Here is a 27,627-nt window from a genome sequence, read left to right as displayed (position 1 = left end):
TTTAAATCAAAGTTAAAGGCACTTTTTTTCTTTACTGCATATGATTGAGAGAGAGATTTTTAGTCATGTTGTTGATGTCATGATGATTTTACTGATGATTTTAATTGATTTTACTGATGATTTTAAATGTTCTTATTGATTTTAAACAATTGAATGTTTTATCATGTAAAGCACATTGAGTTGCCTTGAGTATGAAATGCGCTATACAAATAAATTTGCCTTGCCTTGCCTTGCCTAAAATACGATATACTAAAAAATAAAATAAACGCCGGTCAAAAGTTAGAGCAACATTAGCTAGGTGGCACTGTTGCACTTTGATGGTGTTTGTCAGTCAATATTTTTATCCGCAGAAAAACAAAAAAAGGGCGAGCGTCGTCTAGGTCACATGACGTCATGACGTAGGCTAGTTGCTAACAGTTAGCTTCGTCAGTCACAGCAAACGTCAGGAAACACGAAGTGACTCCTCGGTTTAACCCGGTGTTTTCCACAAAGACACGGATTCAACAATACACCAAGTGAGTCAGCATTGTCTTATAACACCTTAATTGGTTTTTAGCGTATGTAGTGTTGATTTGGTGAAGTTTTAGTTCATGAAGAGTTCGCTGGGTGTGTGGGGGAGTCGGGCTAACGACGCCGGTGCTATCGTCCCAGCGGTGTCCATGTTACCTGGTGACCAATGGCGTCTCTCAGGAGGCAAAACATATGAAAAATAATACTTATTAGATTTTTCATGTGGGTTAATCACAGTTTTTCATTAGAAATATATACACTCCACTGATGGGTATAAACATGTTAAATTATAGAGTTTTATTTAGGAGCCTACCACCAGTTACCATGAACACCAGCTCATCTATAACACCATGTCAACATTGGCTCGGAGCATAATCTCGCATAACACTAGGCTGATCGTTTTTATTTTCAACAAATAATATTCAACGCGTTAATGACACATAAACAGTTTGTGTCAACGTTATCTTTGCATTTTTAATCAAACCAGACCTGTTGCTAAGCTTCAAACTGCGGACAAACGAGTGTAAACGCAACTAGCTAGCTACTCTAACTAGTTGTGCTGCTGTTATTGGTGAAAACAAAGCAGTAAGTGTTAACCAAGTTAGTGTCAACTACGTTTGGAGTTCAAACTCTCCTCTTGCGCTGTTTACGCAACAGGATTGCGAAATGACGTAAATACAAGTAGCGAAGTGTTGTCAAGTGACGCTTTACTGATGGCGGTTAATTGCATAACAAACACACTGTAATTTAACCAGACTTGCATTCAATGGCTTCCTTTATTGTACTTTTATTTATTTTTATTCATACATGCTAATATTAAGAGTGACATTTAAATCTTAGTGCCTGAAAAACAACATAAAATAATGCACATTTAATACTAAAAAAGGGTAAGAATTTACTAGATAGCACACCGTGTCATGACAGTGACGTCATGTATTATGTTATTGGCAATTATGCACTGAATGTTTTAGAATAACATGTTTTTTTAATTTCTGTGTTTAATAAATTATAAATATCATTAATAATAATAAACATGTGAGAAATGTTCTAAGTAAATTAGGGAAATATGTGTTTATAAACTTGCACAGAATGAAAAACTGTTTATAGACTTATTATATACTGACAGTCTGAGTCAAAAAAACAGGTGAAAACAATCAAAACAGTATCCAATTGGAGTTATTTTGTGTATTTTTCTGTCATTTTGTGTTTTTGTTGTCATTTTTGTTATTATTGTGTACATTTGTAGTTGTTCTATGTGTTTTCAAAGTAAATTTCTGTATGTTTGTTGTTTTTTTTGTACACATTTTTTTAATTTTGTATGTTTTTTAGGGCTCTGTAAAATTTGCGTTAACGGAATCGCGGATAGAATCACGGAATCGACCAATGAAAACGATTAAATGCAGAAATGGACAAAATTGGCATGAAACGCTGTCACTGTAGGCAAAGAACTTTTTTTTTATGGGGAAATGTTTCCGGGGACCACTTATTAGGTGCACCGCCCTCCCTCCTCCTGTCTTGGCTGCATTAAACTCATCTTAAACCACCACAAACACCCTCTAAAACAACGCAAATCATCACTGACTCCTAAATACAGAGCCACCAGTGCCCCATTTAACTTTGCTGTGGCCATATTTTGTGTAGCGTAGCGGTGCTCCGTGAGAACGTGATCAGCTTTAATCATCTTCCCCTGCTCAGTGTTCGAACTGTTGTGCCTGGCAAACTAAGAATAACTCATTCCGTGTTGTCTTTTAGTTCACATTCACAGTTAGCAAGCTACCTCAAGGACAACCGTTTCAGTGGCAACTTCCGGTTTACAAACTAAAAGTCTGTTGGAGCAACGTTATTAGAATGTTACATTCTAATAACATCTAAGCAGAGCTACAGAAGATAGGTTAATTTAAACTAAGTTGATGAAAACGTCATCATTACACCTGCTTAGATTCAGTAAACCATTGATCCCTGAGAGAAATTGGGTGACATCAATGCAGTTCTCATATATCTTTATATGACATATAAATAAATAAAAAGGAGCAGTCAGAATAATCCATGTCACTACAACTTATAGTGACCTTTTAATTGTATCTTACTTTATTTTTGACATACATTTTTGTTTATTTTTAAGTTCATTTATTTATTATTTATTTTGCTTCCTCGCAGGAGTTAAAAACTATTTTCTTTAAAAAATTATAAATATTTGTGAAAAAAACCATGAATTTAAAATATTAAAGTGGAAAAAATAAAAACAGATTTTATAGGGCCCTAGTTTTTTTTTTCTAGTAACCATTTGTATTTTTTGCAGTTATTTTCACTTTGGGTTCCGGCACAAATAATTAGACAGTATATGTCAATGATTGATCATATCATATTAAACAGTGCACTAATTTTCTGCTCCTGTTCTTTGCTAGGGATGTATAAGACATAGATCTGTTCCTAAATGTACAAACATGAACCACATCCTTTGTAATGGTACATTAATGTGCAGCTGTTTAGTTTTCTGTTGAGCATTATTGATATTTCTACAGTCAGTGGTTCCACTGGTTGTTGTTTTTTCCTGTGTGGGACACACAGTGCGCTCTAGAACAAAGTGAAGGTGCTGCTGATTGTTTCTGTTGCACAGTCTGTGTTTACATGTTGCTCTGTTTTGGTTCTTAAAGCAGAGCCAGGCTGAGATTCCTGCTGCTCTGAGGAACAAAGCCAGTGTGTGATCATGCAGCGATCATCTGGACTCTATGTCTGAAATGTTTTCAGGAAGTCACCGGTGATTTGGGTCAAAGGTCGTTTAGTGGACCTTGATCCATCGTTTTTTTCCAAAGTTTGTTCCAAATCGCAGTCCTTTAACCCTTGTAATTCAAAAATGTCTCAAATACCTCAAAATTATTTCCTAAAAAATTCAATCAAGTGAAATCTTTGTGATATAAAGTGGACATTTTACTTAGTGGCATTATTTTAGGATATATTTTTCAAGTTAGCCTGATAATGCTATTTAAAACAATAAGTCAACCTGATACCTTTTGACCCTGCTCCACCAGCATTGCTACATGCTAAGCTAACCCCAACAGTGGGACAGTTTGCTATGTGCTAGGCTAATCAAACATGTGGGCCTGGTCGCTACGTGCTAAGCTAACCCAAACATGTTAGACAGGTTGCTACATGCTAAACTAACCCTAACATGTGCGACAGGTCGCTATGTGCTAAGCTAACTAGACATTTTGGATTGGTCGCTACATGCTGCTATAACCCCAACCTGTGGGTAAGCTAACATAAACATTTTGGATTGGTCGCCACGTGCTAATATAACCCCAACATGTGGGACAGGTTGTTATGTGCTAAGCTAAATAGACAGTTTGGACTGGTCACTGCATGCTAAGCTACCAAGTCAAATTCTGTGTACTGTCCTAAAAACTGTACTTGGCCATTAAAACATTTCTGATTCTGATTATTTTATGTCTGTAGCAAAAAACAAGAAGACATTTCTAGGGAGAAGATTGGATTTCATCATTATCATGTTTGTTTTTTTTACTTTTGCGTTTTCTTACAGATTATGATGAATCAACTATCATTTGTTATTGTATAAAAAAGGGGAGGGAAATCACTTTGTTTTTGTCTTTTTAACTGTTTATTATCCACAATGTTTAAAATAAAAAGTAGGTCAGTGATAATTTACATTATATGTTAGTGTTAAGAAATGAAAGATGTGTTAATTAATTAAACAGGGTCACAGTTTAGTCGTTAATCAGTCAATCTGACATTTATCAGGTGTTAAGATCAATACTGGTAATTTCCTTGTCTAAAATGTAGTTATTCTTGTCTTATTGCTTTTACTTCATCACACTTACATTTCCCATCACAGCTCCACCTAAACTAAACTTGGTCCTCAGGAGAAGTGAAAACATCTTGGTGGATTTTCCTCATTTCCTAACTCAAGGCGTCTCTTAAGTTAAAGCTGCGACTCCTTCCGTTCACACCCAGCTGTTGCTGAGTGCAGTCATTTTGCTTCTCTCACTAAAGTTTGATCTGATGCTGTTTGTGAGAAAGACATGTTTTCCCATCGTGTCCTGCTGACTGTGTCTACGTTTGAAGTTTGACTTCCTCATTGGGACCAGTTTAAAGTGCTGGTTTCCCACAACCACCAGAGTTGAACTGTTCAAATCAATCACTGTTAACAAATAATTAATGTCAATAAATAATAACACAGGAGGATGAGGAGATAGAAAAAGAGAGACAAATATTTTGTTTTGGTGTTTTGTGGTGCAGATTTGCTTTTAAACACAGACCATTTATGATTTCAACCTTATTCAAAGCTTTGAACCAGAACCCGACAAAGCTAAAGTGAAACCCACAGGTCCGACAGACATTAGGTATTTATATCAGAGCCCGACCTGAAACCCACAATTAAAACCTATTTTTTCCTCATACAAATGACATATTTACGTTTGTTTTAGGGGTAAGCCTGCTTTTATTAGTAAACAATGTTAACACACGGAAACAAATGGCCGTCAACCACAGGTGCCTGAGACAGCAGCAGATCTGTTTACATAATCCACGAATCAAGTATAAGGATAATCCATGTTCTTGTGCAGAAAAGTTATTGATTTAACAGTGGATGCTTGTTTCAAGCCTGTCTTAATTTGTTCGCGCTCTGCTATGCTCTGAGGAGAGCGCGCCGTCAGCTGAAGTGGAACACGTTTTTTTTTTGTTTTGCAGCGCAGCACGCACTCACACACAGCTGTTGCTGGACATAGAATCATGTTTAGGCATTAAATATATGATATTGATATTTAATCCTTATTACCTATATAAGTGCATTGCATTTTTTTTAATGTATTGAAACTGATATCATTGCTGGTTGACCACGATGACATTGACCAATTAGTCGACTAAACGACCAAAGTTGGCAGCTCTAATAATTTCATATTAATACACAACTGCTTGTTACACTTGCTGAAGCTTAAAGACCACCTGTTTTACGGTGAAAAATATGGTAGAAATATGATATTTTCCCAAAACATGCACGTGAGGCTATATTTAAGTTTTACTCTATTTAGTTTAAATTAAAAAAAAAAAAGATTAACGATATTGTCATTTCACCCCGCCCCCTACATTAGGCCACTGTGACTCTTTTGAATTTCTCCAGTGTTTTTATTTCATTTCCATCAGCCTGTCACAACATGCTGATGCTCATGCTCACGGTCAAAGGTAGTGAGTCAGACTGATTAAAGGAGAACATTGGACTTTATTGAGCTGTAGCTTTGCTTTTTTGCTGTTTATATGTTCAGAAAATACCACTATTTATCTAATGTTCATTATTAATGTACTACACCAATCAAATCACACTCAAATGTGAGAGGATTACTTTGATTTGCACACGTTTTTTTATCTTTTATTGTAGTTACTTTAAGTACTTTTAAAGGCTCAAATGAAAGTTTTACACCCACATTATAAGTTAATGCTGAACTATGGAAACTGTTTTTATTCGCAAACTAAAGACATTTCAACCTAAAGGGCTTTAAAAAAGACAAGAGTCTTAGGAAAAAAGACTTAAACTGGTGAACTAGTGATAACCTGTCTTGTGTGTCTTATGTTGTGTCTTAAGTTCTCTTGTCTTAGGTCATCTATTTTCTTACGTTGTCTTTTCTTATGTTGTCTTATGTTACCTTATGTTAACTTGTCTACTTGTTTTAATTTGTCTTATCTTTGTTAACATGTCTTGTCATGTTGTCAGGTCTTATCTTGTTTTATGTTATCTCGTCTTGTTGTATCTTATCTTGTCTTCTTATGTTAATTTTTCTGGTCTTGTCTTATCTTGTTTTATGTTAACTTGTCTGGTCTTGTCTCTTCTTGTCATGTCTTATGTTACCTTATGTTATCTTGTCTTGTCTTGTTTTGTATTGTCTGATGTTGCCTTGCCTTATCTTGTCTTATGTTACCTTTTCTGGTCTTGTCTTGGCTTGTCTGATGCTATCTTGTCTTATATTGTCTTGCCTTATGTCAACTTGTCTCGTCTGGTCTGGTCTTGTCTTGTCCTATTTTATGAGACCTGGTCTTATGTTATTTTTTATTGTATCTTGTCATATTTTATTCAGCGCTCGAGACTGCGACCAAATTGGTCGCATACTCAATTTTTTCAGTGTGCGCGAGTGAAATTTCATCTGATCGCATCTGTGCGAGTGCATAGAGTGACCTTAACAAGCGGAGTGATGGAGCGCATGTGGGAAGCGCTTATCGGACCTGGGACAGGGGACGGGGAAGAACCCGCCGAGCGGAATGATAGTACGTACACGATTCCACACCAAAGCCAGACAAACATCAGAACAACAAGTGTTTCACTATTTTAAAATGAAGTGGTCCATCACCAATTAGTTTAAAAGACAAAATGAGAAGAGAGAGGAAGAGGCTGGTTGTTTAGGAGAACCAGCAACACAGAGCTGCGTCCTGTACGACAGAAAGAGAGAGCAGGGCAGTAAAACTACAAACGAGAGTCAAAGTACACCCTAGGGCTGCACAATTTTGACTAAAAACCTAATTGAGATTTTTCGGACCGATATTGTGATTGCGATTCCATTTGCGATTTTTATATTTGATACATTTAAATGCATAAACTGCTAAAATGATGAGTAAAGGAAGTCATATTACTTGTAGACTGTCAAACAACATGTTCTTGCTCAAACTGCCCCAAATTAGAACAAACACATTCATCTACTTTCAAAAATATCTGGTTTTATGTGGACAGCGCCCTCTTCCAGAGGATTCACAGAGCATCTGTCTCAACACATTAGGATCTGCTTTATGGAAACTCAGACCTGTCAGCTGTTCCAGCTGAACCTGAGATCGCAAGGCTTTACCATTCTGATTAGACAACATCACTCAAACGCCAGAGACGGTAGTCTCAGTCTTATAAGATTACGTTATTGTAGTAGTCAAAACTTCGATTGTGATTCAATATCGATAAACCTTGCAACGCACGCACGCACACACACACACACACACACAGCGAGGAGGAGGAGCAGAGATGATCTAAATCAGGGGTTCTCTACTGGTCTCACCCTGGGACCCACATTTTTTTTAGAATTCAACCAACCAAAATTAGTTTTTCAAAAATAGCTGTTAAAAACACACATATATAAAACATTAATATCATATCTCGAGTCACTGTCAATCTGTACTCCATACAAAACTACGGTACGTCAGTTAAGTCAACTATTCATCAGCATGCATGTCTCGACTTGTCCTATCCATCCCTTGTTATTGTATGGCTAAATAATGCCACTGGAAATACATCCAACACACTGATTTGTGTCACGACTTACAAACTAACAATACTTCAAATCTTTTTTTAAAATTAATACTAAGTTAAGTTTTTCTTTGGATTTGATTGTTTTTTTATGTTAGTGATCAAACACTAATAAAGTCCCAGTATGTAGATATTCAGCCTGTCCTGAGTATTAAATCCCTCCCTACTTTTAAAAAAACAATTTCACAAACTGAACTGAACTATGATAGAATGAAGGGAGATGGTGAATTTAAAAAAGTGAAGCGTTTCTGTCCCGTGGATATTTAGAAATTCTAGAAATGACCAACAGTAACCCCTAACCCTGCTCTCTTTGTTCCCCTCCCATCACAGAGCGGTCTCTTCTTCTCTACTTTGGCTGAAACAAGTCAGGGAGGTTCGGCCTCCTCCAGCTGATCTACTGTGATCCACTCACTGTGATCCACTCTGAGCTTTGGACCCATGTGGAGACCATGGAGGGGCAATAGATGACACGTCAGCCTCAGAGGTATACGTACACTCTATCATCAGCAGAGCTTTTACCTTTGGTTTATTTGGATTGGATAGATGAGTGTCATCTGTATATTCTTTATTCTTATCATAAGCTTTCTTATTTATAGTCTCGTGGCGCTGTTATAATAAATAAATCTGTTTTTATCATTGCTTTCTTTTCCTTTATCTCAGTTACTCTATATCTACATCTCTATACTTCTTGCTCACTCCCTATCTATGTCTAGCTCTACCTCTTTCTCAATCTCTTTATCTCTCTAGGCAAGGATAGTTTACATTTTAGGCAATAATTTCAGAAAACTAATTTTGTGCAGGCCTAGATTTGTAAATTTGTTGTTTTCTATTTACGCTCAGCTCTTCTACAGTCGGATTTCAAACTGTATTATCTCATTTTTCCTTCTGTGTGTTTGATTTTCTCTTAGTTTTGATTGGAGCCACCACATTTATGACGTCACAGACTTTTGTATCAAACTCTGATATCATATCTCTGCCTCTGTTTCTCTTACTGTTGGTACATCGAGCTTTCGATTTTTGATTTCATCAATATAAATAGATGCTGGTTAAATAAATATTTGGGATTCAATACTAATGATTATTGTGATTTCGAACTTTATGGAATTTCCTTATTTCCCTTTATTTCCAAAAGCATGAGTTATTTGAATTGTACACTTTTAGAAACTACATGAGTCATAATTCCCAAAAAAACTAGCATATCACAGTGAGTCAGAGTCACAGTGAGATTTATTTACACTGAAACACGACATTATCTTTTAGCTGTATGAATCAATTCAGGGGAGAAATATTGATTTGTGCCAAAAAAAATAAATAAATGATTGCAATATATTGTAACTCAATATTTAATTCATGAAGTTATCAATATCTCTATTCTCTAAATGAATATATAATCCAGTATGTACTGGCACATACAGTTATGATTAAGAGTCTTGCTCAAAGGCGAACAACAGATTCCAACCTTCAACCCTTTGGTTACCAGTACACTACTTTAATCATTAGGTCAACACTTCCTATATGTCTATATGTCTATCCCTATACCATCAACATTTTTCTCTATTCTGCTTTGTCTCTATCTTTCTTTTTTATTTATCTCTCTATCTTATCCTGTACTTTATTTTTATCTTAATCTCTCTCTATTCTTCATCCCTCTCTTTTTATCTTTTTCTCTCTTTCTATCTTCTCTATATCTCTCTATTTTTCTCTATCTCTCCCATTCTCTTTGTCTACTTCTCACTGGTTCTTATCTTTATCTCTATATAAAAACACTTTTTCAATGAGAACTTTACCTGTTGGTGTAACAGTTTAACTGGTGATCATTATAGCTGGTGAAATGTAATTAAACCTTTCCCTCAGCGTTTACTTTGATCCACGCCTGCTTGTTTTTGAGTTGAAGGCCCATGTGTGGGAAAGACGTTTTATTTTATTTTGTGAAGTGTATGAATTTATATCTTTCTGCGTCTCAGGCTTAAGGTTTAAAATTAGCTCCTGAAACGATAAGTTGTGTGTCTGCTGATTCAGTTTCCTGATGTGTTTTCATGTGTGACACACGACACACTTTCATTTCTGCTTTAACGTCCAGACGCCGCACACACTTCCAGGGTTGTACTTCTCATGGTTCTGAGACACGAGGGTGTCATAAGGTTTATTTACGTTGAACACACACAGAGATATGTAGTGACTGGTGTTTGGACAAAAGCACTACAAAACTACACTTAAAATACACAATGAAGAACCACACTAACATACAACTAAACGTGTTAATGCAGCATTCAGAACCCATTGAGAAACAAATGTGTGCATTTTTAAATCCAGAATGAGGCAAACTGTGTTTAAAAAAAAAAAAAGCCAAAAAAACACTAACAACAAAAAGATATAGACATAGAAACGCAAAAGATTTACCAAATAATAAAATGGTGTGTGTGTGCAAATACATTAAACAGAGTCTATAATTACTGGCAATTATAAACTAAAGAAATCTACAGATTTTTGTCGACTATCTGCCTTTGAGCAAGACCTAGATTCTCTGTTTTCACACTTGTGCAACCGTGTGTGTGTTTGTGTGCACAGGTCCACGTTTCCGTAATGACAAGCTGCTGTGCAGAAGATGTCAACGCTGTCAGTGACTGATATCCCCGATGTTGGTCATGGTAAGACAAAGTGTTTAATTGAAATCCTTAGTGATGAACTGTTGGTAGTGGGAACTGAGCATTCATTTGTGCAGGATTTATTTATTTATTATTTATTTTTAAATCATTTTTATTTTGAAAGGGCTTTAAGGACGTGCTATCTTTTCACACTTTTAACATAAAGTGTTTGGTTTAAAACTTTGATATTTTCTAAAATAATCAGAAACAACATGTTCCTGTTGTGTAATTTTTGTTTAGATAGCACTTTGACTTTTATTTTGAAGGTGCTTTATCTCTGAGGGAAACGTTGGTTTGTCTTTGTTTATTCAAACTCTTATTAAAGGTCGCTGGACTCTTCATGTTTCCAGGAAAGACGATATGGAGCCATATGTTCTCTTTTTTGTGTTCATTAACATGTTGATATGCTTAAAATAATATATTTTATTATAAAAACTAAACCACCAAGGTCACAATCAACAATAAACAAATGTATTTTACTAATCTTTAAATTAACAAAATATAATTTATTCTGTTTTTAAAAATTATTTTACATATTTATACATCTCATCTTTCTGTCCCTATATACTGTATCTACCCTATTTATATATCTAGTTATATATATTTTATAGAGCCCCAAAAAAATGCTCAACATGGCTCAAAAGGCCCATAATAATGTCTCCAATAACACAAAATAACACAAAGATACTCAAAATGAGATTAGAATATACGAAATGACAATGAAAACACACAAAACAATAAAATATAACATGCAAAATGAAACACGGGCACATATGGTTCAAACACAAATACACACATGAAACAACCAAAACAGACACAGTACAGAAAAATAAACAAAACAATAAAAAATACACAAAACGACTCCAAGAATTATACAAACTAACAAAAAAAATACAATACAAAAAAGACAAATTACCAAAAATACAAAAGATAACGATACAAAAAGGGAAAAAATACTCAAAATGTTCTTAACACCCTAAAAAAAGAACAAATATAAACAAAATAACTCAAAAAATTCACAAAATAACAAAAAAATCACAAACATAACAACACACAAAGCCTTTGTTGTTTCCGATATTAATGCTCTGATTGGTCATTATTTTAAATGCCCACATAAATGTTGATCATGTGACCCTTGGATCACTTTTATCTCTTGTTGTATCTTGAGGTAACGTTAACAGAAACATCTCTCACTCTCACTAATGGTAGTGAGTATCGTAGAGACTAAATTCTCATGGATTCAACGTGAAGCGCGGTGGGCGGAGCTAATGACTTTAGTGTGTGTGTGTGTGTGTGTGTGTGTGTGTGGTGTGTGTGTGTGTGTGTGTGTGTGTGTGTGTGTGTGTGTGTGTGTGTGTGTGTGTGTGTGTGTGTGTGTGTGTGTGTGTGTGTGTGTGTGTGTGTGTGTGTGTGTGTGTGTGTGTGTGTGTGTGTGTGTGTGTGTGTGTGTGTGTGTGAGATGAGAGGAAGGTGTTTGACTCTGAGCTGCAGCTGGACTGCGTGGTTGAGGAAAGAAAGGCGGCGCTGAAGAACCACAGCCTGCTGATGCTGAACCACGACTTGGACACCTCCTCTTCCTCCTCACCCAACGGAGACGCCCCCCCAGAGATGAGCTGCCCTCTGCCCGTGGAGCCCGCCCACATCAAGCCTGACCCAGCTGCTGAAGACACACCTGGAAGCATCGGTAAGGGATTCACTTCCAAACCAATCTGACCGTTTGGATCTTCAGTGGTTTCAAACTCATGAAAAATATTTTAATTCCCTATTTTTTACTATTGAAATAAATCAAAGATTATTTACAGAACTGAACAGAAATTTACTCTCTATCGTTATTCTGTAAATAAACTAAATGCAGCTCATACTTTGTCTTTGTGAAACTCTTTTTTAGTTTATATTTGATTCATTTTTCCTAAAGTTTCTGAATAAAAACACAGCAACCAGTTTAAACACATTTTATTAACTTAAATTTTTTAGGTATTTACAACATTTAACAATAATTATAAATATTATTATTATCACCTGTAGTAAACAGATGGTGCGGCTGATGTATGTGTTATTCAGATTAAAAAGAGTTTAAACAACCCATGCGTACCTGGAAATCCCTTTGTGTTCAAGTGTGAAACAGTTATTAGGACGGTGCAGATTAGAAAAGGAAAAAACAACAGAAAAGCCCCCCTACGCTGGTTGAAACACAACGTAGGGGATCAAAATCACAGCATAGGGGGCCCCTAATGCTCAGCGAGAATGATTCGTTTTTTTAAAAAACCTAGCAAAAAACCTAATAAAATAAATAAAAAGGGTAATTTCTATATATTGTATTAAATGTAAACCTCAGTCTTTTCAATAACACAGACTGAATGCCTGTTCACTAACTTAAGATAAACTTTACACATTTTCAATAAATTACCAAGTAATGATTTAAAGTAAGTGGTAATACAAATGTAAAACAAACGAATAAAAAGAAATAGTAGTAAAAAATTACTGTTTTTTTTTTTTTTTAAGTATAGAAATTATACTTTGTTGTTTACAGCGCTACCTACTGTCCGACCTGATGGTGTGTGTGTGTGTGTCTGTGTGTAGATGGGCAGCCGGTGAAGAGGAAGAAAGGTCCGGCCCCTAAGATGCTGGGTAACGAGGTGTGCAGCGTGTGTGGAGACAAGGCGTCTGGTTTCCACTACAACGTGCTGAGCTGTGAAGGCTGTAAAGGCTTCTTCAGACGCAGCGTGATTAAGAACGCTGCGTACGTCTGCAAGAACGACGGCCGCTGTGAGATGGACATGTACATGAGACGCAAGTGTCAGCAGTGCCGCCTGCGCAAGTGTAGAGAGGCTGGCATGCTAGAGCAGTGTGAGTGTTATAGACATATACACAATAGATCGGCTCATGAGCTCTGTTACAGACGTTTAAAGAATAGATCTGTTCCTGCTCTTTGTCAGACGTAGAATAGATCTGTTCCTGTCCTTTGTTACAGACATATAAAGAATAGATACATTCCTGTCCTTTGTCACAGACATTTAATGAATGGATTTTTTTTGCCCTCTGTGACAGACATATAAAAGAAAAGATCTGTTCCTGTCCTTTGTCACAGACATATAAATAATTGATCTTTTCCTCACCAAGGGGGTTTTTAATCAGGGGGATCTTTTTTTTCAGGAGCAATGATCAGAGTTTCTATTTTGTTAGAATTTATCAGGATATAATTTGATGACAACCAGTTTTTGATACAGGATATACAATCTAAGAGCAGCATAAAAATGATAGGATGATTTTTTTAAAACCACGGCCCCAGAACAGGGCCCTGGGCCACTCCAGTTTGTTTATGTTTATCAGGTTGACTTGGATTGTACATTCATCAATACATTTTTTGCATCTCTAATATACAAGTAACTTAAAATGGTATTTCTCTATCAATATTTAAAAAAATACCCCCCTTCAAAATAAAAGTTTTACATCTTGTTTTTAATTTTTTTCAGTTGAATGCTGAATAATTATTTTTCTAGTGACAGTTGATAAGGGTGTTTCTTCTCTAACATCTGTTTCTTTCTCCTGTCTGTCCAGGTGTTCTCTCTGAGGAGCAGATCAGACTGAAGAAGCAGAAGAAGCAACATGACGATGATACAGCGCGTACATCGGCGGTGGTCACGCCCACGCCCCCGCAGGAAACTGTGTGTCTGGACCCTCAGCAGCAGGAGATGATTGAGAAGCTGGTGTCTATGCAGAAGCAGTGCAACAAGAGGTCCTTCCTGGACCGACCCAAAGTCACGGTAAACCAACACGCGAGGGGTGGGCAATATAAGCTAAAAATGAAATCTATGATTTTCTCACAAAAAATGTGATTTACGTTTTTAAAATTTTTGGGTGAATGTTATGGTATTTATTGTTATTGTTGTTTAAAGCTTTTCTTTTGCACTCCACACTCTTCATATATTGTTTTTGAAAAAGTAGTTAAATAAAAAATACAGATGTTTTTCCTAACATTATGAATAATTGTGATTCAAATTTTTATCCAAATAATCATCATTACTAGGAGTGTGACTATATCTCGATATAGCGATATATCGTAATATTTTTTTCGATTTAAAAAAAAAAAAAAAAAAAGTTTATTTTTTAAAAATTTTTTGTTTTTTTGGATTTAAGATTTACTTTATTATTTTCAAAACCTTTTCTGCTTTTTCACTAAAATGTGCAGGTGTTTGTTGAAGGAACCAATATATGGTTTACTGTAATACTGCACTATAATGGTGTCACTGGTAAGAAAGACCCTGTTTTTTGTTTACAGAAAGCACTATTGGAGATACTTATTCATTTACATTGGTATGTTGACACTTATATACAGAAATGTTGCACTAAAATAGTGTCACTGTTCATAGGACACTTTTTCAATGTATTGTCTTTCAAAGATATAAAATAAAAATTGTATTTTTTCACTTTAACTTTTTTTCTTCTTGTTATGTCACAGACTGATTTCCGACCAATATATCGATAATTGCAGTATCGTCATATCGTGAGCTGTGTATCGCGTATTGTATTGTGAGATATCCAGAGGTTCCCACCCCTAGTCATTACCTTTTTTTGCCATAATCATGCAGCCCTATACCACTGTCAGCTGCTATTTTCGCGGGGTTTGTTGTGCAGCATTTCTGTTTTAGATGATGGAAAGTTTGTTGTGTTGCAGCCTTTTGTTGCTTCAAACAAACCATCCAACTGTACTCACTTGTCGCACATCTGTCGCCACAAACCCAAACCAAGGCCTAGCACGCACACTAACTTTTCCCTCGTCCTGTGTGCGTTGACAGCCATGGCCTCAGAGTCAGGACCCTCAGAACCGAGAGGTTCGTCAGCAGCGTTTCGCTCACTTCACTGAGCTGGCCATCATGTCGGTGCAGGAGATCGTGGACTTTGCCAAACAGCTGCCAGGATTCCTGGAGCTCACCAGAGAGGATCAGATCGCTCTGCTCAAGACTTCCACCATCGAGGTCACTGTGCTCACACTTTGATTCAAATTATTTGTTTGAAGAATGAATAAAAAATCTGATTTCTAAAAACAAGGAGAAAATAAATAGTCTGGCTTCTTCAGAATAATTTAAAAAGTTTTTCTACTTTTCCTTGGTTTAAAGTACAAATATAAAACTTATTTCTGGAGTTTTCTTTGATTCACGTTCAAATTTTGACTTTTTTTTTTTTAATGATACTTTATTTCAAATTCAATTTTTATTTCGAAATCAGATTTTTTGGTTTTTCCCCAAGAAAAGCGATGAGATAAAATACAAAAATATGTTAATAATAAACCATCATGTTTAAGTTTTGAAGCTGGAAAAATAAATAAATTACAAAAGGCTTTCAAGCAAAGTGTAGCAATGCACAAAAATATGAAAATGCAGCTCTGATGGATTATTATTTATGATGTTTACGTCAATAAACTTTTGAACAAAATAATTATTGTGACGAAAATATAATAAATATCACATCAATAAATTTATTAGAAATAAAAACTTTTTTTATTTATAGAATTTTTCAGACAAAAAGAAAAAAACAAGCGACAAACAAAAAATGTGAATAAAGAAAGAACAGAAAAAAGTAAAAACATTCTAAATCCAAAGTGGAAACGTCAAACAAAAACAAATGGAATTTTATTTGTTAAAATATTATCAAAGACTTGGCTTACATTGTTCTCCCATTGTCACATTATTTTTTTTTAGTTTCTTATTAAATACCAGCATCGATTTGAAATGTTTTTTTTTTTGTTTTATTCATTAATGTAATGTATGAAGGTTGTTCATCATGAATCAACAGCAACAACAGCTCTGTGTGTTTAAAGTCTTCACTGCTAGTTTGAAATAATGCTTGTATTTAAACACACAGCCTTGATTTGTATTAGTCATCTTTGTATTGTTTTTATTGTGATTGTTTAGATCATGCTGCTGGAGACTTCTCGGCGTTACAATCCAGCCATCGACAGCATCACGTTTCTCAAGGACTTCAGTTACAATAAAGAGGATTTTGCCAAAGCAGGTGATTTGATTTAATCTTTTAAAATTCTGCTTACTTTAAAAGTCTCTTTCCATTACTCCGGTGGGTTTGATATGAACTTTAAAGCTTCAACACTTCTGGGAATCATTTTAACAAGCTCAAATATTTCAGAAAAAGGAAAATGAAGTCAAACCTTTATTTAGCATCTTTTTATAGCTAATCTTATAGCTATCTGAACTAAATTACATTTAAAATGAATAATTGAATGTATTCATTAGTTTTTTAAATAAATTTAAAAAATATAAAAGGGGGGAAACAGTATTTTAGAAGCTTGTGAAACATTTACATTTAAGAAGTTTCTTAAAAATGTGAGAAAAGTTTGTCATGTTGGAAAATAATTTAAAAAAATTCCAAATTGCGCAACATTCTTGAGGGAATTTGATAACAATAATAATAATAATTAGGCAATACCTGTATTCGCAAGGCGAGTAAGTATTTGGCAATTAAAAATTGGCAAAAAGAATTGTTCATGTGAAAGACATCATATTTATGTATTTTGTTGTTGAGCAATGTCCCTTTATGTTGTTATTTTTACTAATTAAATTGAAAGTAACAATGCAGGAAAAATAGAAGACTGACCTTGACCTTACATATGACCTTGAGTGAAGATCAAGGTCACATATTGGGCGACCGTGGCTCAGGTGGTAGTGGGTCGTCTTCTGATCGAGAGGTTGGGGGTTTGATCCCAGTACCTGACTGTGTCGAAGTGTCCTTGGGCAAGACACTGAACCCTAATTTGCTCCCAGTGGTCGACTAGCGCCTTGCATGGCAGTCCTGTCCCACTGGTGTGTGAATGTGAGAGTGACTGGGTGAATGAGCTGATATGTAAAGCGCTTTGAGACTGTTTCAGTGTGGGGATAAAGCGCTTTATAAATCAAGTCCATTTACCATTTACACATTGAAAGGAAATGCTGTTCAATGGTACCAGTGGCCGTTATAGGGAAAAATTATTTTTTAAAAAAATGTTGTGACGTCATGAACTTTGACCCCTACCGATCTTTTTACTGGTAGGTCGTACAGCTTCGGTCCAACGAAATAAAATACTCCACTTGAGATGAGCTTTTCATAAATGTAAGCATCAAACTTGTACGATAAATATTGGTAGAGATAAGGAAAATTTTGGTTTTTGACAGTTGACGTGACCTTGACATTTTGGCTCCAAAAAAGGTCGACTGCACATCCTTGACATTGTCCCTATGAGATGATATGTGTCATTAGTGCTGCATTAATAGACTAGGAGGAGTTCCACGACAAGAGTTGCGGAAGAAAAATAAGAAGAATTCCTACAATAACAATGTATTTGGCAAATTTAAAATGCCAACTACAATAATGCGATACAATGAGGACATCATGTGTTTGTTCTCTAAACTCAACGTTCAGTGTCTGTTGGTAAACGTGCACAGGGTCGGTGTTTCCTACTGACTGTGTGTGTGTGTACGTGTGTGCGTGTGTGTGTGTCTCTAACTCAGGGCTCCAGTTTGAGTTCATCAACCCCATCTTTGAGTTTTCTAAAGGAATGAACGACCTGCAGCTGGACGAGGCTGAATACGCTCTGCTCATCGCCATCAACATCTTCTCTGCAGGTCAGAGTTCACAGCAAGCATGGTGTAGAAACCACGAGAAGGTCAAAGCTCACCAGATATAGCTGGAAATTATTTCACACATTTTATATTTAAAAAAAAAAAAAAAGCTTACACATGGTTTTAAATTACACTTTGATTCTCACATACATTTTTGATTAATTATGGTTTTCTTTTTATTATTATTATCATTTATTCCACACAAAAGTTAAAAACGGATATCTTCTGAATTTTTTTTTTAAAATATTCCTAAAAAAAAAAATAACAAAAAATGTATGTGGGAAACACGGAATTCAAAAAATTTAAGATGACACTCAATTGCCTGCGAAAACACACAAAATACAAAAAAAGCTTTAATAACACCAAAGAAATCACAAAGGGCCTGTACTACGTAGCTTGATAATTATATCCTGGATTTATCAGATGAAGCTGTCCTACGACTCTCGATTACAACTCGCTAAGTAAAATGTAGGGTTGGCGATTTTCAAAAGCTGGCATGGTTTTGAATGTAGCCTTCACGATGGCTCCGCCTTTACTCCCCTTGCCCCTCCCCTCTGTGCTCCTTTTCACTCACATGAATGCGCACAGCTGCTCCAGCAACAGACCTCAGCTCATCGCTTGTATTGTGTAGAAACTTTGTTGTCTCGTGTCTCATTCAGCAGTAAGTAAACAATAAACTTTATCATTATATATGTTAAAATACGTGACTAAAAACTCTGTTTTAACTCTGTCAGCGGTGACGCGCTTTCAGTGTGAGCTCGTGCATGTGAGGTGTTGAGAACGAGCAGGGAGACGTGATTGGTTAAAAAAAAAAGGGGGTTTGTTTTTTTCCATTGGTCGAAGTTATTAAAGGTTTACAGCTGCTACAGATGATGGATTGTCTTCGTTACTTTTTCAGAGAACGTAAGATCTTAATTTCTGTCAGGACATAAAGACAATTTCAACCAAAAACCTAAAAAGTGTATCTGGAGAAAATCGCCTACATTAGCTTTAAGCGAGTTGATTCTAGCCTGGCTACGTGCACGCTCCAGTGACAGAGGAGGAGAATACAGCGTCAGACCCATCACAATCACAGAGAAACTGGAGAGCAACTTACGTTACAATTGAGAAATAATTCTTTAAAAATATAACTAATTAAAATCCATAATTCAGACCCAAAACAACACTGTTGCAGCAGTAAAAGCATGAATTAATGAGTGTTAATGATTAATATAGTGAGATTATAAACCACCACTCTGATCAGTTTCACTTTCACTTTTATCTTGTCTGTGGCTCTGATCTGCGTTCATACAGATCAGCCTACATCATAAGGGCGAATATATTTATATTTTATATTATTGTACAGGACTGAGGCGGTTTGCATCACCACAGAATACATGAAGTAATGAATTACTTACTTAATTTGTATCGGTCTGAAAGAGCCTGATGCACGCAGACTTTATCAGCTGACTTATTTTACTTCATCAGTCCATCAAATGCAAATCTCTATATTTTCTATAGGACGTCATCAGTAAATGAAAGGATAAATATTCTTTCTCTCTGGTCAGCGTCACATCAGATCCGTGCAGAGACGTAGTCACACATCACCTTTTATTGGACAGGTCGTTTTCTAAGAGATCTGATTGGTCAGGAGGTGGGACTTTTAGTACTTGCTCAGATCCTAACCAGAACAAAACCTGGTCCCAACCAGCTTTGTCGTTCAGCCTAAGTTACCATGGTGATTTAGCTCCGTAAGACGTTAGCCAGCTTCGTAGGACAGCACACACCAATTAAATCCCGGAAGTTAGCGCGTTAAGAGGAAATCTATCTTCGTAGTATAGGCCCCAAAATGACAACAAATATACAACAACATCAACAAGGTATCTGCAAAAAATGTTACATATGATAGCACCCCCTAGTGTTGAGATAAACTAAGACGGCTCATGAGTTCCATCCCTCAGAACCAAGGTTCCCAAAGTGGGGTATGTAAATTGTCATAAGGGGTAAGTGAATACATATTAAAAACAGTGTGACAACATTGTAAACTAGAATATAAATAGAGCAGCAGTCAGAAGATTCCGTGCATTGCCACAAATGACACATTGTCCTCGGTTAGACTGCCCTCTAGTGGTGAGTATATTTATTACATGTTCAGTCCTCCTGCTCTCACATAGACTTACATGAATCTCATTGATTGATTTAAACCTGTGACTGATTGTTGCTCATTCCATTGTGCGCGACAAACTGATAAAATTTAATAAGTGGTTAAATAACATAAAATGTCCCTCCACATGGACTGATACCTCTAGTCAGTCCACAGTTGAAGCCTCACCTGCCAGCGACAGCAACACGCAATATTCAAGGTGTACGGAGGACCAAGATGCTAGCAGCGCTACATGCTAGCATGTCCATGTACAGCAGGGAGGAGTTAAAGCAGAGCAGAGCCCCCTCATGCAGCCTCACACAAGAAACACACATTTAAAAAATATGAAATTGATTTAAACATTTCAGAGTTCTGTTCATCCTCTCACCCTCATCACAAAATATGTTGTTACTGTGCGTGTCCAATCAACTATTGTTTGGTAGATTTATTTTTCCAAAAAAGATTATTATTATTATTATTATTATTTTTCATTATATATTATTTCTCAAAAGGATAGGTAAAATTCAGAGACAAAATTCACTGTAGGACTACATTATATATGACATATTATATTTTTTAAATGTGCATGATTAGGAGGTACATGGGTTCAGATTAAATGTCTGAAGGGGTACGGGTGGAACTGTGAGAAAGTTTGGCAACCACTGCCCCAGAGGAATAAAGCCTAGGCTCTTATTCTGAAATCTGTCATCTTCTGTACTTCCTGTTGTTGTTAACCCTGTGTGTTACACTGAGGCGTTAACTGTGTGCATGTGCGTGGAATTGTTCAGATCGACCCAACGTGCAGGACCATGAGCTGGTGGAGCGTCTGCAGCAGCCGTACGTTGACGCTCTGCGCTCATACATCCTCATCAAGAGACCAAACGTGAGTGATTTATTCCCTTCACACGACCTCACAGGCTTAAGTGACCTCAGGGAACCTCTCAGTGTAAACATTAGAATATGTTTAAAAACTTCCCCAATCCTGTTTCAGAGCTTACACGTCAGTTTACACTTTCTATTTTGTTTCTCCAATCAGATTCAGTGTAGGCTGATAAACATCATGAATTTATTAGTGAGGATGCAGGAGGCACCTTTTTCATCCTTTTTCAACCTTTCTCATCCTTTTTCAACCTTTTTCATCCTTTTTCAACTTTTTGCTAATGTTCAGCAATTACTAGGTTAATGCTTAGCTAGTGCAAGGTTAATGTTATTGCTAGGCAAATGCTAATGCTAGATTAGTGTTAATGCTCGGCTAATGCTAAGCTAATGTTAATGCTATTGCTAGGTTAATGTTTTTGTTAGACTAATGATAAAACTAAGCTAATTCTAATGTTAGACTAATTCCAATGTTAATGCGAGGCTAATGCAAACGTTAAGTTAATGCTAATGCCAACGCTAGGTTCATGCTAATGTTAATCCCAGGCTAACGTTAATGCTTACGTTAGGTTAATGGTAATGTTAAGCTAATGCTAACGCTAGGTTAATGCTAGGCTAGTGCAGTGTGAAGCGGGCCAGCCCCTGCATCCTCACTTACATTTTCTTCAGGAAATGCAAATATTCTGGTTGTCTTTAATTTCATATTTACACACAGCAGAAATGCACTGAAACAAAAATAATGAGATCATGTGAGATCCAGTCGTTAGCTACACTTGCTAAAGCTAACATTAGCCCACCTGTTTTACTGTGGAAAATATGGTGAAAATGTGTGATATTGTCCTATAACGTGTCTGAGGGTTTAGTTTGTGTCATAGAGATATTAATTACATTTTAGCAGGTGAAGTCTGTCATATTGTCACGTAATGTGTGAGATTTGATGTTTCCGTTTTTCTGATCAACAGTTTACCAAGACAAGTTGTTTAACCTTATATGAGGATATATTCACTAGCTTTTTAAAAAGAATTTTTAGCTGTAGCACATTTTTAGATTTTTGACGTGCGTTCCCTTTTAGTGTAGCTTCTACTCAATGTTTTATAAATGAGGCCCCTGATTGTGATGGGTTGTTTTAATTTTTTATATTTGTATTGGGTTGAAAAGGTCACATCCAGAGTAAGAATGTAAGTTTGTCCAGAGTCAAATAAAAGTATGGTTATTTTTCCATAAGTTACTACAGTTATTACTGTCAGACTGGAATTTCTGCTCGATTTTGTTAATAAAACCCAGAAACAATAACAACAACAATGTTTTCATTTGTTCTCCTGGCTACTACACTAGTGGAAGATGAAGGATGTATTTATTGAATTATTTTCTATTTATAGAAATCATCTGTTTGTTATCACGCGAAGTTTAGTTTTAAATGTAAACAAAAAGCCTGAAATGTTGGTTTTAAAAAAAAAAAAACAGCCTCAGGAGCATCAGCACCAAACACCGTATGAACCCTCTGGAGTCCATGGTATAACTAATAAATAAGTTGCTGTTCCCTGTCGTTCCCTCAGGACCACCTGATGTTCCCTCGGATGCTGATGAAGCTGGTGAGCCTCCGTACGCTGAGCAGCGTCCACTCAGAGCAGGTGTTCGCTCTACGTCTGCAGGACAAGAAGCTTCCCCCGCTGCTCTCTGAGATCTGGGACGTCAACGAGTGAAAGGGGACGGGACCGCTTCAGACGCTCGGGGACGGGTCCCCCCCGTTTAGAGGAGGGCCACGCCCCCTTTCTCACACAGGAACAGGAAGTGTTCTTTCCTCTGACAACAGTGAATTAGTGAGTCTGGATCTCCTGGAACTGGAAGAGCAGCAGGTTTGAGTTGTGACCTCACACTGTTTGTGTTCAGCAGAGGTTCTCAACTGGATCGCCATGGTTACAATACTCAGTTTAGGTCAGACAATGCGTTTACCGAAGCACCAATGAAGGAGAAAGAAAAATTACTTCAAATGATTCATAAACAAATAGATTTATGATAGTAATTAAACTTAAAATCACACTTGGTTTTATTTTATTAAAGCCTCTAAACTAGAGAAGCATTTATTCTAAGTTGGAAGCACAAAATTATTTATACTTTTTGAAAGATTTACGTGTACACAAGTTAAATACTCCATTGTATCATTATTAGATTACTAATAACCCCATTCAATAATAAACAGAAATAGCTAATTTATGGATCTAATAAATAAAGTATTTATTTATATTTGGTTAAAGAATATTTAAAATATTCCTGTATGAGTACTCATGCAGTAAAAACACAAACATCTCATTAATAAACAAAAATACCTCTATAAATGTACACAAAGCTCATTAATTATAAATAATTCCCATTGATAGACACAAATATTCCACAAATATACACACAGACAATTTGTATTGACAATTTTACAACAAATTTACTCAATTTAACCATATTAATACACAAGTCTCATGAATACATGTCGTATGTATATAGCCAACAAATCTACACAAGTATTGGGTAAATTTTAACATATAGTCTATAGTTTTACACCAATACCCAATAAATATATAATCACTCTGTGAAATAATTGTATTTATGAATGTTTTTTGGGTAATGTGTATCTTTATGGGTTATTTATGTAGGTTTTACATAATTCTCATCTATATATAGCCCACAAATCTACACAAATATCCTTCAAATATGTGATGAATTTAAACAAAAACTTAATAGTTCTACATCAATACCCAATAAATTATTTATGTATTATGTACAAAAATGTCCCATGAATCATAGACATTTTTTTCATAGATAATAGGCACATTTAAAGCTTTAATGCTAGAGAATAAAATGTCGACTTTTATTTTGAAAAGTAAATGTATCTTTTTTGGTGATATGTTCAGTTCATTCTGCTTAGACTGCTTGTTTTTTTTTTTGGGTCCCCGAGCCACCGGTTGAGAACCCCTGCTGGGACGAACGCGTGCAGGGATGAACTCACATGTCATTGTCACTTTATCTTGTTGCCGTGACGACTAAGATTGTGCGTTTGTGAGGACAGGGTAGAGTTGGATTCTTAGACTTTTAATGACGTTGGTATTAGATTGTATATATTTATTTTCACATAACACCATGTAAATATTGCACATGCGAGGTATCCGTAGATTGTAAGGACGCTACCGCCGCAGGAGGAAGTGAAGCGTGGACTGGTTTCCTGGAGGAGGCGGTTTTCATCGATGCAGAGAGGAGACAAACTTTTATTTTTATTCCAGAGAAGTTTGTATAAAACAAACGTGATTGAAAGGTTTCTTTGGGTTGGGGCGTTTTCTTCTTCTTCTTCATCATCTTCTTCGGGCGTCTCTGGAGCCACATGCGGCTCTTTAGCTCCGTCACTCATTAGATAAGGGGTGTCAAACTCATTGTAGTTTAAAAATCCATTTTTTTGTGCAGGAAAAAGCACAGATTCAAACAAAATCCTGAATGTTGAGCAATTGCTGAAAATTCCTTGACTTTGAAACAAATTTTCTCAAAATTTACAATGCAATTTGCGAAAATTCTGTGGGACAATTTGCGAGAATTTTCAAGGTTTTTAAAAATAACTGCGACTTAATATTAATGTAATTAATGTAGTATCTTATTTATTTGCTTCATATTTTTGAATATCTATTTAGGCTTAGCATCATTTAATGTAGATGATGTGTCAAACTCATGTCCCGTGGGCCAAATGCGGCCATTTGGATCATCCAATTCGGCCCACACGAGAAAGTAAAAATGACAGAGAAAACATGAATTATTGTGGAAATGAAACTCAACAATATTAGCAGGTGCTCACAGTTTTCCATGTGCTTATGTCACATGATTGCATTAATTTTTAATGTTTAACAATTAAAAAAACTCAAAATTCTTACAAAATCCTTCAATTTCCCTTAAGTTTTTACATAATATTTCCCTTAATTAAATAGAAATGGGTCACAAAATCTAATAAATGTAAAGTGGAGATCATGTTGGGACAGATATGTCATTTATTACTTGGATATTGTCGGTTTATTACATATTTTATATTTTATGTCCACGTAGAAGTGTAAACTAGGGCATAATAATGTTGAAATTACTAATTTTCTTACATAAAATCTGTACCACATGAGATTAAACTGCTCCGTACGTGTACCCTGAACTAAAATGAGTTTGACGTCCCTGGTGTAAATAATTACCTCCCAGTCCTGAAATTAAACTTTAAACTCACCAATATTTATCAATATAAAATTATCAATTAATTTTGAACAAATAAAAAGAAAATAATACATAAAAGTCTACTGCGTTAAAATGGTAATGATACAAGAAATGTATATATAAAAAATATATACAATTGCATTATTTACGTAAAAACGTATTGTAATTGATCACAAATGAGGGAGAATGTAAAGTGTAATGTGATGTCACTCGCTCTCAGCAGCCAATCAGAAGGTTTTTTTTCCCACATGCTGTATTTTTTTTTTAATGAGAAAGTTTTCTATTAATGTTTCTTACGTTTTATTTGAACAGTAATTACACAGTGACCCCGGGGGGAGCATGATATAAAGAAAAAGTGACTTTATTTGACACCCACCGTGGTTGGATGAGAGCAAACAAAGTTCTGAGTTGTTCTTCTACATTCTTCACACTTTGTGTTTCTTCCTCTTCCTCAAAGTCGACGAAACCTCCTGGAAGAACTAAATATGAGACGTTGCTTTTGTTCCTCAGTTTGTTTTAAACCACAGAGCAAACATCTTCCACATTTATTCACATCTTTAGTCATGAATGAGTCTGCGTCTCATTGGAAATGTAACGGTTGTTAAATGGTTTTTGTACATATTGTAATTTTCCGATCAGACGATGTGATGTGATTGAGCCTCAGACATCGGTACATAGAAAAGAACCTATTTTATTAACAGCCTGTTTTTTTTTTATGTACAGTGTGGATTAAAGCTTTGCTGTTTGTCGGCTGCTTTCACCCTGATCTACTTCATGTGTTCACACATACATCATTATTAATATTCATCAAACTATTCACAATCTATGTACGGTAATCCTGACAGGAAATGGTCAGTTTACTCTAAGTTTTATTACAGAGAATTTGGTTCATATTTGTACATTTAGGAACATATCTATTAAATTATGCGACTTTAACAAAGGACAGGAACAGATCTATTAAATTGTTTGTCTGTGACAAAGGACAGGAACAGATCTATTAAATTATTTGTCTGTGACAAAGGACAGGAACAGATCTATTTTTATATGTCTGTATCAAAGGACAGCAACAGATCTATTATTTATAAGTCTGTAATATGATAGGATGGGAACAGATCTATTCATCATACGTCTGCATCAAAGGACAGGAACAGATCTATTTTTTATACATCTGTAACAAAAGACAGAAACAGATCTATTCTTTAAACGTCTGTGACAAAGGACAGAAACAGATGTTATTTATACGTCTGTAACAAAGGACAGGAACAGATCTATTTGTTATACGTCCGTGACAAAGGACCGCAAGAGATCTATTCTTCATACGTCTGCATCAAAGGACAGGAACAGATTTATTATTTATACGTCTGTAAATGATAGAATGGGAATGGATCTATTCTTCATACATCTGCAAAAAAGGACAGGAACAGATCTATTCTTTATACGTCTGTAACAAATGAATGGAACAGATTTATTCTTTATACGTCTGTAATATGATAGGATGGGAACAGATCTATTATTTATACGTCTGTAACAAATGACAGGAACAGATCTATTTCTTCATACGGCTGTAACAAAGGACAGGAACAGATCTATTCTTTATTCGTCTGTAAATGATAGGATGGGAACAGATCTATTCTTTATACGTCTGTAAATGATAGGATGGGAACAGATCTATTCTTTATTCGTCTGTAATATGATGGGATGAGAACAGATCAAGTCTTCATACGTCTGTAACAAATGAAAGGAACAGATCTAGTTTTCATACGTCTGTAATATGATAGGATGGGAATAGATCTATTCTTCATACTTCTGTAACAAAGGGCAGTAACAGATCTATTCTTCATACATCTAATATGATAGGGCAGGAACAGATCTATTCTTTATACGTCTGTAAATGATAGGATGGGAACAGATCTATTCTTTATATGTCTGTAATATGATAGGATGGGAACAGATCTATTCTTTATACGTCTGTAAATGATAGGATGGGAACAGATCTATTCTTTATACGTCTGTAAATGATAGGATGGGAACAGATCTATTCTTCATACGTCTGTAACAGAGGACAGGTATTGTCTTTGTTTAATAAAGACAAAAAAACAGCAAATAAGTATTAATGAAGTTTTGGTTGTTTACAGATAAGAGATCCATTATTTCTTAAAAATATTTCTTATTTTGGGGAAAATATATAATTTGTATCGGTAATATAAGTTTAAAACCAGCGGTTATTTGATGGTCACTGTGTCAGTGTTGGTCTGCAGACTTATGATGGTGACGATGATGATGGTGGTGGTGGTGATGAAGAGGAGGAAGAGGAGGAGGAGGAGGAGGAGGAGGAGGAGGATGTTG

The 27,627-nt window shown here is 35.8% G+C and overlaps 1 protein-coding gene across 2 annotated transcripts; it reads left to right on the top strand.

Moving 5' to 3' along the window:
- Window positions 1–380: 380 nt before the first annotated feature.
- On the top strand, window positions 381–26,041 carry nr1h3 (nuclear receptor subfamily 1, group H, member 3). Of its 2 annotated transcripts, none has more exons than XM_028438789.1 (11): window positions 381–515; window positions 8,132–8,285; window positions 10,370–10,449; window positions 11,911–12,130; window positions 13,027–13,293; window positions 14,005–14,210; window positions 15,243–15,422; window positions 16,359–16,458; window positions 17,946–18,059; window positions 20,967–21,061; window positions 22,611–26,041. In XM_028438789.1, exons 3-11 carry the CDS (start codon window positions 10,438–10,440, stop codon window positions 22,755–22,757), a joined length of 1,341 nt encoding a protein of 446 aa, XP_028294590.1. In that variant the 5' UTR covers window positions 381–515; window positions 8,132–8,285; window positions 10,370–10,437; the 3' UTR covers window positions 22,758–26,041. The 2 variants fall into 2 exon arrangements, with proteins under 2 accessions (XP_028294590.1, XP_028294582.1); XM_028438781.1 differs by having other exon boundaries at window positions 11,906–12,130.
- Window positions 26,042–27,627: the final 1,586 nt, after the last annotated feature.

The sequence above is a fragment of the Gouania willdenowi genome, chromosome 3 (assembly GCF_900634775.1).
Source record: "Gouania willdenowi chromosome 3, fGouWil2.1, whole genome shotgun sequence".
NCBI lineage: Eukaryota > Metazoa > Chordata > Actinopteri > Blenniiformes > Gobiesocidae > Gouania > Gouania willdenowi.
This window is presented reverse-complemented; position numbering and strand designations above follow the sequence as displayed.

What these genes read in the sequence shown, in the direction of transcription:
- nr1h3 (XM_028438781.1), top strand. Translation starts at nt 10,407, where the DNA reads ATGTCAACGCTGTCAGTGACTGATATCCCCGATGTTGGTCATG. An exon ending in TATCCCCGATGTTGGTCATG is followed by an intron (nt 10,450 to 11,905) that starts GTAAGACAAAGT and finishes TGTGTGTGTGAG; the next exon opens with ATGAGAGGAAGGTGTTTGAC. An exon ending in GGCTGGCATGCTAGAGCAGT is followed by an intron (nt 13,294 to 14,004) that starts GTGAGTGTTATA and finishes CTGTCTGTCCAG; the next exon opens with GTGTTCTCTCTGAGGAGCAG.